General features: G+C 46.1%; 1 protein-coding gene across 1 annotated transcript in view; it reads left to right on the forward strand.

Annotated features, from left to right (window-relative positions):
- The first annotated feature begins 2,180 nt into the window (after positions 1-2,180).
- TENT4B (terminal nucleotidyltransferase 4B) overlaps positions 2,181-14,491 on the forward strand; it is a 41,760-nt gene continuing 29,449 nt past the window's right edge. The window contains exon 1 of the mRNA XM_082489124.1: positions 2,181-2,792. Coding sequence (XP_082345250.1) covers positions 2,242-2,792 — 551 coding nt within the window. The 5' untranslated portion in view covers positions 2,181-2,241. The remainder of the gene's footprint in view (positions 2,793-14,491) is intronic.

The following is a 14,491-nucleotide window of genomic DNA, read 5'->3' on the forward strand; positions in this document are numbered from 1 at the left end:
CCTTGCTTTACTGCTATATTAAGGGTTTAAATCAAAATGCTTGTGAACTGGAATAAGATACCATTGTAATAATGCGTATGCTGTTAGAACGATTGTGGCTGCTGCGTGGTCTCAGCACAACAGAGGGTTCCTATGCAGCCCTGGGGTTGCGAGGCACTCACGGAAATAACTATACCACTTTTAAACACGCATTGGGATTTCGGTATACCTTCTCCTGGTTTTGTGTTCCTTTTTTGACAAAAATCTTGTTGAGGATTCTTTGTTTTCTTTTTCCTCTGACATGTGAATTTTTTTTGAACTTTTAAGGAAAATTGCATTGGCCTCTTCCCTCCTCCCTGCCCCTTGATGGAGAGTAAAAGGCACTTCCAGAATTTAACTGAAGAATGGCTGATTCAGCTAGAAAGTGCATGATGTTTCTAAATAACCTTTTCTGAGAAGTTCTCTTTTTAGTAAGTAGAAGAGTTAAAAAGTTCAAAGTCATCATAAAAAAAAAAAAATCACTTTGACCATATTCAAGTGGTGTTGGGGGTGTTTTGGGTTTGGGTGGTGTGGTTTGTTGTTTTTTTTTTTTATACCCTGTAAGTATACTTCCTAATCTAAAGCCTTTGTGGAATTATACCACCCGTGTTGTATCCTGGCTTTATTTGCTTGGGACTAGGGTTGCTACTGAGGAATCCTGTAAATTCTAAAACTCAGTCCTGCAACAAAACTTGTTTACATTTATGTGCTGTGAGTGTAGAACAAATAATCATTTTTTGCAGAATTACCTGTTTTTTTTAAAAAAGCTATCTTTTCTGTTACTGTTATCTCCTTGAGGATAACATGAAATGCTTTATTAGACACGCTCACTTTTCTGTGTTGTGTTAAAAAAAAAAAAAGTTTATGAATTGAAACCTTTTTATTTGCATCTTTGATGTAAGAGGAACATCAGGCTAGTAATTTTCTAGTTGCCTTTTTCTGGTATGTTTATAATTCACAGAATAACTGAAGAATGTGGGTTTTGGAAAACAGGGTTATTCGGGTTGTTTTTTTCTGCAGTTCCAAGCTGTGCTTAAGTCCCACTGGTTTCCACTTGGCTTTGGTGGTAGTTTTAGGTACAGATCCTAATTCTCAAAGCAATTAATCAAGTCTTGTCAACTCAGAGACCAAATTTCACCCTACAGCCTCTTGCTGTATTTGAGTTTCTGCGGGACAGTGCAGATCAGACGCGCTGTGATGGAACAGAAGAGGGCTGAGGACACAATGTCCTGCTCTTGGACACTGGGGGATGGTGGGGAGAAGCCAGAACTTCAGTCTCTGGCTGTCATCGGGAAGCAGTGCTAAGACTTCTTCTCTGCAAACGGACTAGTTGGAATTGGAATGCAGTGTTTTCACTCCAAAACCTCCACCTCTCTCTTCCTAAAGCGAAATCCTCTCCGGTGCAGTTCAGAAGCTACGGGGAGCACCAGGCCTTCCATGCCCTACGCTCGAAACTTTCTAGCTGATGTTAGATGAAAGGTGCTTTAAGGCCGTAGTATGGAAACACTGAAAATAAAACTGAACCTGAGTAGAACTTGTGCTGCTACGCGTCGCTGTGCTGTGCGGGTGATGCCTTTGTCCATCTGCAGAAGCGTTGGCTGTACGAGCACGGCACCGGGGCTCGCTTCCCCTTCCCCTCGGAGCTGGGCGAAAGGCAGGAAGACCCAGAAGTGTCCGTAACCGCCCCAAAAACAGTGTTGGGTGCTGACGGGTGGGGGAGAAAGGTAACGCGACGGCAGAAGGTGCCGCGTACCGCAGCGCCCCGACCTCACGTACGCAGGGTCGGCGGGGGGGAGAGGGCCCCCCCCCCCCGCCGCCGGGGGAGCCGGGCCGAGGGGCTCCTTCCCCCACCCCCCCCCGCGAAGCGCGGTTCCCGCACGGCTCCGCCGCTCGAGGGGCGGCCGCTCCCTCCCGGGAGCCGCGCGGGGGGCGGAGGCCGGTGCCGGGCGGGGGGTGACAGGCCGGGGGAGAGACCGCCGGGTGCCGCCGCCGCCGCCCCCCCTTTATTGCGCGCGGCCCGTGTGCCGGCGGCCCGGGCGGGCCCCGCCTCGCCGCGCTCGCCAGGAGGGGCGGGGGCTGTGGAGCGACGGCAGCGAGCAGGCAGGCGCGGAGCTGCCCTTCCATAGGAGCCGCCATTAGCGCTGGGACCCGGTGACAGGGTCTCGGCGTCGGCGGCCGGCGCGGCGCGGGGAGCGGAGGCAGCCGGGGTTGGGTCCCCGTTTGATGGATCCCCGGATCGCCTGGTTCCAGCCAGAGCAGCTCGGCCCCTCGAACCGCCTGTGGATGCAGATCTGGGAGACCACGCAGGGGGTCCGCAACCTCTACTTCCAGCAGCAGCAGCAGCAGGAGCAGCAGCAGCAGCAGAGCGCCCCCGCCGGGGCCGGCCCGGCCTCCCCGCCCGGCATGTACCGCGCCCCCCGCGCCGACCCCCAGCCCGACTTCCTGCCGCTCGAGAGCGCCAACAACCAGCACAACCGCAGCCACCACCAGGCCTCGCCGCCCCCGGGGGCCGCCGCCTGGGCCCGGCCCGCACGGGGCGGGGGGGGGCCGCCCGCTGCCGCCGCCGCCGCCGCGGCCGCCAGCAACAAGAGGAAGCGCGACAACAAGGCCAGCACCTTCGGGCTCAACTACAGCCTCCTGCTGGGGCCCCCCGGGCAGGGCCGGGCCCCCGCCCTGGGGGACGAGCCGGCGGCCCGGGCCCAGGCCGGCCTGGCCGAGCCGCTCTACACCGGCACCCCCTGGAAGAAGAGGAACTACAGCCAGGGAGTCGTGGGGTGAGCGGCCGTGGCGCCGGGCCGGAGGGCGGGCGAGGGGGCGCCGGGCAGCGGGCAGCGCCGGGCCTGGCCCCGGCCCGGCCTCCGGAGGAGGCGGAGGCCGAGGCCCTCCCCGCCCCGGGGCCGGCGCGGTGCCGCGGCACGGGGCGGCGACGGTGGCGGCGGGGGGCGCTGGGCCGCGGCACCTGAGGCGCGGCGGCGGGGCGCGGCCCAGGCCCCGGCCCCGGCCCCGGCCTCGGCCCCGGCGGGTGGCGCAGGGCGGCCGGGCCTGGCCCGCGGGGAGGTGGAGGTGGGGGAGGGAGACGGTGGCGGTGGGCGCTGGGTCGCCGCCCCGGCTGTCAGTGCCAGTGGGGCGAGCGGCGGCGGGCCGGGCTGCGCGGCCGGCTGGGGCGGGCGCTCCTCAGGGGAGGCGGCGGGGGGGGGGGGGGGGAGGATCGAGGCGTTCGGTGGCGGCGGCGGGTGTCCGTGTGCATGCTAATGGCGCGGGCCCGGCGCTCCGCGGGGCACGGGAGCTCCCGGCGGCTCTGCCGCTGTCACCGCGGCTGCACGTGGGGCGCGTTACGCGCTCCTCGCCCGGCGCCGCGCTCTGCTCCTCAGGCACCGCCGTTCGGCCGCCGCGCCGGGGGTGGTTGGGGTGTCCGGTGCCGGTGGTGGTCCCGGGGCCGGGCCGGGCCGGGCGGCGGGCAGCGCGATGTCAGCTCTGCGGGTGCCGCCCGCCCGCCCTCCTGCAGCCCTGTGCCACGCGTGGAAGTAACGCGGAGTGGGGACTGTAGCTTAAAAACATTAATAATCTGCTGCTGTTAAAAGAAAGCGCAGGGGCTGGGTGATTAACACGGGGAGTGTGTTTTCTGAGACCTGACAGGGAAGGTGTGCGCACGTGCTGGCACCCGCCCTCAGAAGTAAACTTGAACGCACATATAGAGAGTTGTGGATTTCAGTATGGGATTGTTAATGGTTTTCATGGAGCTGTGACTGTGGCATGCGCGTGCTGATCTGGGTCTCATCGGTTGGCATTGCACGAGCCCACAGAGATGGAGGGAAGGCAAATGCGTCTTCTGTCCTGTTTACCTGAAAACTGCTTTGAGCCCTCCCTCCTCCCTTTTTTTAAACGTAGGGATGGCTTTTGATATGGGTGATGCCCTGGATGAAGGCCATTTGGTAACTTCTCTGTTTTGTTTCTTCTTTTTTTTTTTTTTTTTTTAAAGTTCATGCTTCTCAAAATATAACCTTTGCCTTGACCCATAGCATACCCCTCCTCCCCGCAGCTAGAGCATGTTGACGTGTATTTGCCTTGTTAAGTATGGATTTCTCGTGTGGTGTATGCAGGTGTAATACTGTTTCCAATCCTGCTCCTTTACAAACAGGTTTGGCTTCGTTCCAGGGTTCAGATGGCAGAGGTGTATGGTGACAGTCAGAGGTCAGGAAGAGCTCATTTTAGAAATCAGTAATGATTTGGATGTGTCAGTTTCTGTGCACCCAACTTGCACCTAAGTGTCCTTCAGCACCACTCCGCCCCCACCCCCCGCCCCCAGCCAGAAAGCATTGACCTCTTTGCCGTCCGAAATCGCCGTTCTGTAAGATTTGTCAAAATGACTATTTGAATTTTCTGGTTGCTTTGAAAGATAAACTCTTACCACGTCTGGCTCCCTATTATTTTCTTGCCAGCTCCTATGTTACCTTTACTGCTAGGCTTATAATAATTCATAAAGCGACACTGTAGAAGTGTGCTATTTTAAGTTCTCTATAGTCACCATACATTGGAACCTTCCATAACTTTCTTTACAAGACTTACAAGTAGTGTGTGCAAAACATACTCAGTACTGAATTTTTGGAAGTTAGTTTTTGGACTCTGTTTATCTTCTGGCTTGTCACTTATTTACTTGAAGGTTGAGGAACATTTTTAGAAGTGCCTTTCTCTCTCTCTCTCTTTCTGTCATGTAAATCCATAAACCTTTTCCCTTTATTGAAGATACAGGGTGGGGGGAAAGGGTGACCTTCAGCAAGAGACTAATAGTAATAACAAGGTCTGTACCAAAGTACCCAGGGTGATGTCTGTTGCTAGAGTAGAATTTCAGTTGAATCGGTTTCAAAGTCCCAGGTGGAAGTACATTGTGAATTTTTTTGTAGTATCAATAGTATCAAAAAGTATTCGAATATGTTTGTCTATATTTGGCTTGACTGTCTAGTTTGGGGCATATATTTACATGATGCTGAGATTCTGTTTTAGCTCCTCCCTTTGTCCAAAGCAGGATAAGGTAGAGTTTAAGATACACCCTAGCATTGCATTTCCCAAATCATGGAAGTGAGTGGTGTTTGCTCCTAAAAAGCTATTTATTCCAAAGGTATTTAGAAGCAGTTGACTAACAGATTTTGAATGAAAAATTGTGAAAACAATTTCTAAAAGGAGCTGAAGCCTCTTCAGAAAGCACAGAAAACGCTTAGGACTTGTGAAGGTTGCAGCGTGACCGACTGGTTGCTGGCAAGGCTGCGTGAAGCCTCTCGTGTAGCCGCCTGTGGTGTGCCCTGAGGTGCTCCATCACTCCCGCGTACACAGTTCTTTTTAATAACCGTCTTGTAAGGCATCTGTCTTGGGCCTTGAGGCACTGGGCAGTAATGATGGATAGAAAGGTTTGTAACCTAGCAAATGAGGTTGTTGGTGAAGTAAATATTTGAAACTTACTGTTTCAAACATGAATTCCCAAATTTGTGTTGACTAGTTCTAAGAGTTATTGGGGGAAAAAGATACCTGCAGTTCTATTACAGCATTGCTTATATGTTAACAGGTACCTTTCTCTTTCCTAATTGATTTGATGCAAATTGTGAAAAAATAGTAAAGGCTCGATGCTTTTCCCTGTATGCAATCCTGTAATTTTGTGCAGTTAATCACTTTAAATTTTGAGTCTTTTGAATATGACAGTGTTGTAGAACAGTCCCATTTTCAGAAAGATTAGGCCTGACTTGCTGGCAAACACAGCTGAAAGCTGACATGTGGCATTCATATTTCCAGTGCAAGGGTGTCGCTTGTGTGTATGGCTGTGCAAAACCAGCTCTGAATACGCAATTATATTGATCAGCTGTCTGGAAAAACAGTCCAATAATTTTTGGCTAGTTGGACAGTTTATGTAAACACATAACAGCGTTTAACTAGCTGTCTAAAGATTTAGGTAAGCTAAACATGTTGAAACAGTAGAGATTTTGGTTAAAAACTAACTATCTGTTCAGTCAAATCTTTGAGTTTTTTCTTTTCAGTTTTTTATTTTTATTGAGAAACATACTTTCTTAGTTAATGTCATTTCTACATGAAAAGAGATAACCAAATAATTAAAAAATGAACCACAGCACTATTGGTTTTGATTTCAAGATGGATTTCTTATAAAGCACGCACAATATTTGCAAACGTTCACCAATGCTGAAATACTGATAATTGAGCACGTGGCTAGTTTTCACTCCCACAGAGTTAATGCTGCTATGGTGTACATTGTGTTCTGACCTATCTTTAATATTTTCCCATATTCAAAGTTTTGAGACTTGCAGTTCTGTTAATAATTTAGATGTTTGCATTACAGGTACTCGTCTTTGTTGTGGCACTCTTAACTCTGTGACTTCTGAAATATCACTGTAAATCAATTGTCTAGTGCTGCCTGCAAGTTGCTTTGTGCCGGTCGGATCCCGCGTGCGTATCTTGCATCCTCTGGGGACTTTGTCAACAGACAGTTGTGCTAAAAACAACAGATAGTGCAGAAAATGAATGAAAAGTTTTACAGCATGTGTATGATGTTACTGTTGACTTAACCCATAACATAGCTTTAAAGCGTTCAGTTGGATTTGTCTTGACAGAGTACCCAGTAGCAAAACCTAAGGATGCCAAAGGATGTGTGGGTTTGGGTTTTGGAGGGGATTCTGTGTGTGTGTGTGTGCACATGTCCCAAGGGCAACAGTGAATAACGTTAGTAATGTCACAATTAAAAAGGAAGAAAAAGTATTTGGGATACTGAAATGGATCTTTTACAGCTTTCACTGAGTTTAGATCAAACCTAGCTAAAAGGTGACACAAGAAGAACTGCTTAAGCCAGAAGCCTGGAGCGTAACAAACCCCCCAAATAAAGACTTGCACATGAGTTTGGCCTGTCTTCTCATAGGTTTTTGTGATTCTTGTGCCAAAGGAAAGAGTCCAGTTCGTATACAGTTCCCTGGTAGGAGATGCGGATTTGGGGACTCTGCGGGGAGCTGGTTAGTTTTCACAGGAATTTGCAGCCACAGGTGAGAACCCAATTAATGTGTGAGTTTAAGGAGGGAAATTGGTGATATGTACTCCTGAGGAGGAACCTGGGTTATATAGAAAACTGTGTATCTTGAAATATTGGATGCACAGTGTTTTGAAGTTCTAATGGAAATGTCAACATGAAAGGGAGAGAATCCTGTGACCCCCAGAGGAGGGGAGTGCATGTGGACGTGCGCACACTTGCAGGCTGCCGAGTTGGTTGGTAGGGAATTGAGCAGGCTTCAGCTGATTTGATATACCAGTTATGAGCATGTCACCCAGGATTACAGAGGATACCGTGAAATAAAATCATAACTACTTTAGGAAGAAAATAGCTTAAAGCCGTACGTCTTTGCTACAGAAGTTCTATTATGATTTTTTTCATGTGAAATTTGTCATCTTCTCAGGTCTTTTAATCTCTTTTTTGAAGGAAGCTAAGTACATTAAGGCAGGTGCAAGCTCATCTCCACAGGCTTTGAGCTGACCAGAGGACATGTAGCCACAGTAACACAGCCGTCTGCCCGAGATAACTTACCCTGTGTCTCTTCAGCTCTTACTTGCTCAGGCCCTTACACGGTGTCAGCCACAGCAGCGTGATCTCCACCTGGGCTGGAGCATGAACGGAAAGAGCTGGGTGTAGAGACAGCAGAGCAAGTATAGAATCATCAAGTCATTTAGATTGGAAAAGACCTTTAAGATCATCAAGTATGTGTACTGGCAGCACAGTGTCTAGCCAGACTGAATGCCTAACTTAGGGGCATAAGTTAGATCTGATAAAATCCTAATCAATTCTGTTGTTTTGCATCCTGTACTCTTTCAGTGCTTAACTCAAATGCACGGGTGCTAACTTGATTTGCTGTTGCATTACTCGATACACACAAATAAGTAAAACAAGCACTTTTGTGCACAGACTTTGACTTCTGGTGAAAGAGCGAGGTGTGTGCATGACTTTGAAGTGCATGTTCTGTTAGAGTTCGCATGCGTTTTGGAGTAGTGAAGACATGTATGTTGAAACGCAGGTTGCAGGAGAATTCACCGTGTACATCATGCGTAAAAATGAATTATTCGGGAAACATCCATAGACGCAAATCTGCTTGCTCCCCAAAAAAGCCTCTTGGAACAGTCCTCTCTCCCCACTGCAGCTGCGTACGTAAGCTGTAAGGTGGAGGTGCAAGGATGTGACTCGAGTGCAAATCCTTCTCTTGTATCCGTCTGATAAGATCCACTGTCGCTCTCTGTCTCGTCCTGAGTCATGCCACAGCACAGTTCTGGCAGTACCCTTGTGACAGCTTGTGCGGCTCTCGAAGGCGGTCATCTGGGTTTTATGGAGTGAAATCGGATATTTCCCCACAGCCTCCTGTAGTAAGAAAGGACTTCTTTTGGAGGGCTTGGGAGGGAGAAACAAGTTTACTGGGGGATGAAGATGTTGGACTAAAGGCAGTTTGAGGAAACCTTTAGGAAATATACTGTAAATATTATCTAACAGTATTGTTTGAGCTTTCAGAATTTTGGAATGGTGCCAACATTTCCGCATGTTTTGTTTAAAGGATTTAAGGAGGACTTCAGAGGCCTGCTGGTTTCTACGCGTGCAAGGAAACAGCCTGTGAATGTATTCTTGTGAACTGTTTTGTTTTCTCCAGTTCTTACCTTCTGTTTGGGACTTGGGCACCTATGTACCTTGGAGTGGCTATATAAGGAACAGAAGTTTGGCGGACTTTTTTGGTAGATAGGGATGTCTATATTAAGTAATAGGGAGAGTATGTCATTCCCTCTTGTATGCTTGCTGATTCCCAAGAGCTGATACGTGCAGTTTCTGTAGCTCTATGCAACTGAAAAAAGAAGATCTAACCCTGAATCTTTATTAGTATTATATTAAACTGTGTTGGGATTGTAGCTCTTATTTTTTAATTGGCAAACTGTTAGGATAAGGTCAGTTTTAAGAAGCCTGAGATTGTGTTGTTGGTTCTAGCAAATAGATGGGGACCCGTATCATGAAAGAATACGGTTGCATTTTTCTCTCCTGCAGTTTTTTTTCCACCATCTTACTGTTATACTTTGTTCCTGGGCACCTTATACTCACTCACTTAAAGTTGGAGTATGAAGTTTGTTTTTTACTTTAGGAATTTGCAAAACTTTAAAATGCAATTTTGAGAAGTTGTGTATGTAACCTTGCTATCAAAATTGGCAATATTTCTTTTATTGACCTCATAATTTGGTTGTTCAGAATATGTCTCTGAATATGGGGTATGTACTCCAAAATGTGTGTACCAAAATTAGTGACTTTTGCTTCAAAGCTTTTTGTTTATATTACATGTGATGTAAAACAATGGTTCCTATGCTCTTCGCTGGATGTGGGAACTGTCAGCAGTAGCAGAATGTGGCCCAGCACCAAGTTAGGTATTGTGTTGAGAGGGGTGGGTGCTGGTAGTGATACAGTGACATAACCAGTGAAAATTTGCATAACACATATTATAAGTAAATAAATACTATTGCTCTTCTTAGTGAGCAGTTTGCATGCTAATTCATTATTTGAACATGCTGGGATTTCTTAAATTATGAGCGTTTGTCTCTTTGAATTATCTTTTTGGATGAACTGCCAAAGAGTGCTCAAGATGTCAGTCATATTTGAATATTGATTTCTGTCCTTTTGCCTAGAAATTGGGGCTGAAGAAAATATTCCTGTAAGCAAGAAAAACTGGATGCAGGCTTCAGATATTTTTCCTAGGCAGCAAATAGCTTTACAGAAGGAGCAATTTGAACTTTAATCATTTTGTAACTTTAACCTAGAATAGATAACACAGCAGGAATTTTTTCCAGGAATACTATGAACTTCTGATGTCAAAGCAAGAGATAGACGCAGATCGAGGCAGCAGAACTCTTCTTTGTAAGTTTGTACAAAATCCTCTCCTACAGATCTCTAGAGCCTGTTTAAATCTTTTCAAGAACTTTGTATTGGTGACACAGACGTGTTGTATCACAATCATGCAATTAATGTATTCATAGAGGTCTTTTGGTACTAGCTATCCCTGACGGTTATCTTTCTGACCCTTAAAGCTGTGTCACAAAACTTGTGTGAGACTGAGCAGCACAGCTCATGAGCTAATGGTGTACCATGGCCATCTCTGGGGGTGGGTGGAAGCTCTGAGGGTAGGTCGCAGGTAGGAGGCAGCTGCTCCAGGGCAGTTCCAGCACGTCAGCTCCGTGTGAGGAGGAACTGCCTGCATGACTGGGTCTGAGGATGTCTTATGCTGGTATATCAGTAACATCTGTTAATTTTCTTCCTCCCGTGGTGACAATTAAGATTATTTGGCAGCCCTTATTCCAGATCAGCCTCTCTGACAGTCTCGTCATGTCCTCTATGGCATGAGAACTACATCTGAATTATTCACAAGTGATATGTGGCTAAAACAGCACAGTCTTGCTACAATTGCTTGAGGAGGCTTTATGGTGTGGAATTCTCCATCACTGTACTATATTGCATACATCCTGCAATTTTTTTTTTTTTTTTTGCATTGCATTTTACAGGATTTTTACTGGAGAAAACGATGGTAGCAGAGGCTCAAATAAGCAGGGGCTTAGGATCAAAGTAAGTGTCTGTGCATCTCCGCTCTTCCATCATGTCAACTTGATTTATTAGGGGAGCAATATCCAACGCAATATTGAAAATGTTGTTAAACAGTATGGAGGAAATAGTGTTGGGATTCTACAAGTAATGAGATGTAACAGTGGGCAAATGCAAGTATTAAAGTTCTGTAGAAACTTCCAAATCAGGGAAATGAGGGTAGTGGAGGAAGAGGTGTGTAGGTGAGTTAGGAGCATTGGCTCATGATCTTCACTCTGTAGATTTACTTCCAGGTAGATTTAAGTACACACATTTAAAGTGTCATGTGCTTTCTTACAATTACTTTTTTTATGGACCCAGCAAAATCTGAAAGAACTTGCATTAACCTGTCACAAATATCAAATATAGATAAGCCCTTCATATAATGTCATACTGTAATTAGAGTAAGAATGCCGCTAAAATACAGCACGCAGGAATATCTTGCTGTAGTCTGATGACTTAGGCGTTGATCTTGCTGTTATGTGTCAATGTGTAGTCTGAAGATAGTGAGTTGTTAATCAAAGCTGGTTGACCTTGCCTGACCTCTTGATGTTGCGATTGATCTAGAACTGAGGAAGTGTAAGAACATAACTTTCTTCTTTTCTTAAGTTTTTGTCTCATTGCGTTAATTTTAAAACTTTTCACTTCCTCTGTTATGTTAGGAACAGCTGATATTTTCTTATGTATTACAAAAAGCAAAAGTGTTTTTTTTGTTCTGGTTTTGGGGTTTTTTTGTTAGTTTTGTTTCAAGGGGATTGTTACAAAAAGCATACTCCTTTATATGCATTTACATTCCTCCCCCTTCTCCCTCAGTGAGATTTTGGCTTTAATCTAAAATAAGTATGCGTATAATTTTTGAAGAGTGTGTGAAGTTTTACTCTGGACTTGTGCCTTGCACAGTGGCTTTATCTCATAGATATTTAGGAGTACTCCTGGTCGGCAAGCTTTCCACCACTGTCAGTTAAAGTCTTGAGTTAAACCATAGTGCAGTGAAGGAACTGGCTTGATCTGAATAATGATCATGATTGCAAATCACACAGTCTTGGGTCAATATTGAGCCAGGTTGAAAAAAGTGAGGTCCTGATAGTTTATTTTATGTAATTTTTGCTTTGTTATGTCACACTCGTTTTCGGTTGGGTGTTTCAACTCACGTGCTTGAGGATCTTCTATTTACTTAGCCTTCTGGTTGTGTTTTGGACTCAGTCTCTTACTCTCATTCACCCATGGGGATTTTTCCTTGTAGTAGTCATACTTGGCAGGTACTCACAGGAGAAGATTTTCGTGTTGATTTTTGCCTTGAAGAGCTAGTTCATTATTTGAGGTAAGCAGCTTCTTTACATGCACCTCTGCTTCCAACATCAGGTGGAAGAGCAGTTTGCCTCATCGAGCTGTTGGATTTCCTCTTACGGGACAGAGTTTGAGATTAGGCAGAAAGGACAGTACTGTCTTGCTTTTCTTGCTGTCATGTAATTATGTTATACATCAGCCGCAGCCGTTTTCTTAGCTAAAATCTGTTTAAATTTGAATTAACTAGTGATCTTCTGAAGCTGCTTGTATTACAATTTGGCCAAATATGACAGGTGGTAAAAGATAATGTTTCAGTGGCAGTAAGTAGCAGTGTCAGCTCCCGGCGTAACAGCACCTTGGAGCAAATGGAGAGAGTAACTGTGTGATAACAAACTTCCTCTCTCCTCGCTTGTATAACGTGGTATTTGCCCGTAGGCGTTAAGTCACTGAACATTATATGCTGGAATAGTTCACTTCAGCCTTTGCTCCTCTGAAGCGTACCTGCTTCAGGCGTGCTGAAACACGCTCTTTCTAGTTGCTATTGATTGAGCAGTTTGTGGAGCTCTCTTACGCCTCTGATAGCTGGTCTCCACTGCTGCATCTTCTGCTCCCTTTTTTGGTACAATACACACATTCGCTTAATCTTTGAATTACTCTCTAAATTATTTTGCGAGTGGTTTGGGTGAGTGAGTTGGATGACTCTTGAGTGGGTCTCTGAGAGCTCTGCCCAGCCCCTCGCTCTCCGTTTGCTACTTTTGTTGGAAGACTGTGCACAAATGTGTTAATGCCCAACTTGTGGACGGTGTGAGGAGGTGTGCCATGCTGGGGATGTTCCAGTGTTAACCTACCTGATATTAGGCCTGGGTCAATTGTGAGGTTTTAACTCAAACCATTAGAAGTCCCTTTTTTTCACCATTTGCCAATTCTTTTGTCCTTATGTCCAGGCAGAACCCAGCAATTGAGGTAGTTGCACGAAATCGTTTATACGTCATCTTTCAGCCTATGTTGATGTCTCTGGACATGAGATCAAGATTTTGGACTCTGGACATCAGATTAAGATTTTGGACTCATGGAAAGTATTTCAGTGAAGTATTTTCTCAGCTTGTATTGGTAGTTTTCTGACAGATGTACTAGCTGAAGCTTCAGGGGAAAGAAGATAAAACCTATGATTTGATCCACAGGGTTAGTCAGGGCTGGCTTCTCCAGATGCTTCGAAGGACAAGACCAGTCACCTACATTGGAGGAGGAAACATTTCTTCCAGTTCCTCATGTCAGAGCTCTTGAGCGTGCATCTCTATCACTGAACTAATCGAGGTGGCCTTGGGAAACATTTTTCTGTGATCTGCTTAGGCATTGTCCCTTTATGACGGTTATTGTTTGTAGCTTTCTATCTCAGAGTAATAATCAGGGCAGAAGGAGGCTGGTGACTCTCCAAAGTACTGTGCGGGTTGAGTGCTGCTGCTCCCAGCCCATGGTTTCCTGATAGCCGTGCATCCTGCCTTGCAAGTGGGAGTGTTTGAGCACAAGAGCACAAACCAGAGTGTGAACAAATAGTTTCTAATGTATACCTTTAAGGGAACGTATTACTGCATCATGAGTCCCTATATGAATACTGTGTTGTTTAGTCTGAGCATAGTTCACTGTGCACACCTTTCCTGTTAAGATAAAAAATCATCAAAGTAAAAAGTTACCTGAAATGCTTCTTGTACGTTGGCATAGTGTGTGTGATTGTTGTTCCTCCTCCTCCTCCTTCAAAACGCACCCGCTCTGGTGGCTTTGGAGACTTTGGAAGCATGAGGGAGAACTGCTTCTGGGATTTGAATTTTGCCTGGATACCACAGCAATGGGTCTAAATTAGTAGTAATATTGTAGCAGAGTGTTACCAAAGGGCAGAAACAAGTAATAAATGGGTGATAAGCTGGGTCTGAACCTTTGTTGAACGGGTAAGTTGGGGTCACTGTCCGTTTTGCTTGAAGAATATGAATGTAACATACAAACATGAAACCTTGTGGTTTTAATAATGAGTGCAAACTTCAAATCTTTTCATAAGAAGCTTTGAATACTTCTGCTATAGGAGATGCAACCAAAGTGACTTGTCATCACTTTTTTATTCCTTGAATATTCCAGAATGCTCTGCAAAATTCCCTCCTCTCTCTCCCCCCCAAAAAAGCCCCCCCCCTCCCCCCTCCCCCCCAACTGAATGTTAGATGTTGGAAAGCTTTAGGAATCTGCATTGACTTCCCAGGTGGCATACTGGCACTTCAGATTTAATTTGAAAATGTTCTTATGCTGGAGCTGAAAAGGTATTAATAAACTGCATCTGTGGCTAGTTATGGGATTTAATATTCTTGTATTAAATTATTTTAGATTTGATGTAATGTGTTACTGAAGCAGAGGTATTTAGAGTTTTATTCTGTTGTTGATTCTTCTGCCTACTTAGCAGCTAAAAAGTGGGCTTGCTGCACGGCTGGACATTGGGTGGCTTTCTGGAGTTAGCACAGTGCTCTCTCAGGTGTGTGTTACTGATTTGTGGAGCCAAGTGTGTAAGCA

Source organism: Vanellus vanellus (genome assembly GCF_965231255.1).
Source record: "Vanellus vanellus genome assembly, chromosome: 12".
In the NCBI taxonomy this organism is placed as follows: domain Eukaryota; kingdom Metazoa; phylum Chordata; class Aves; order Charadriiformes; family Charadriidae; genus Vanellus; species Vanellus vanellus.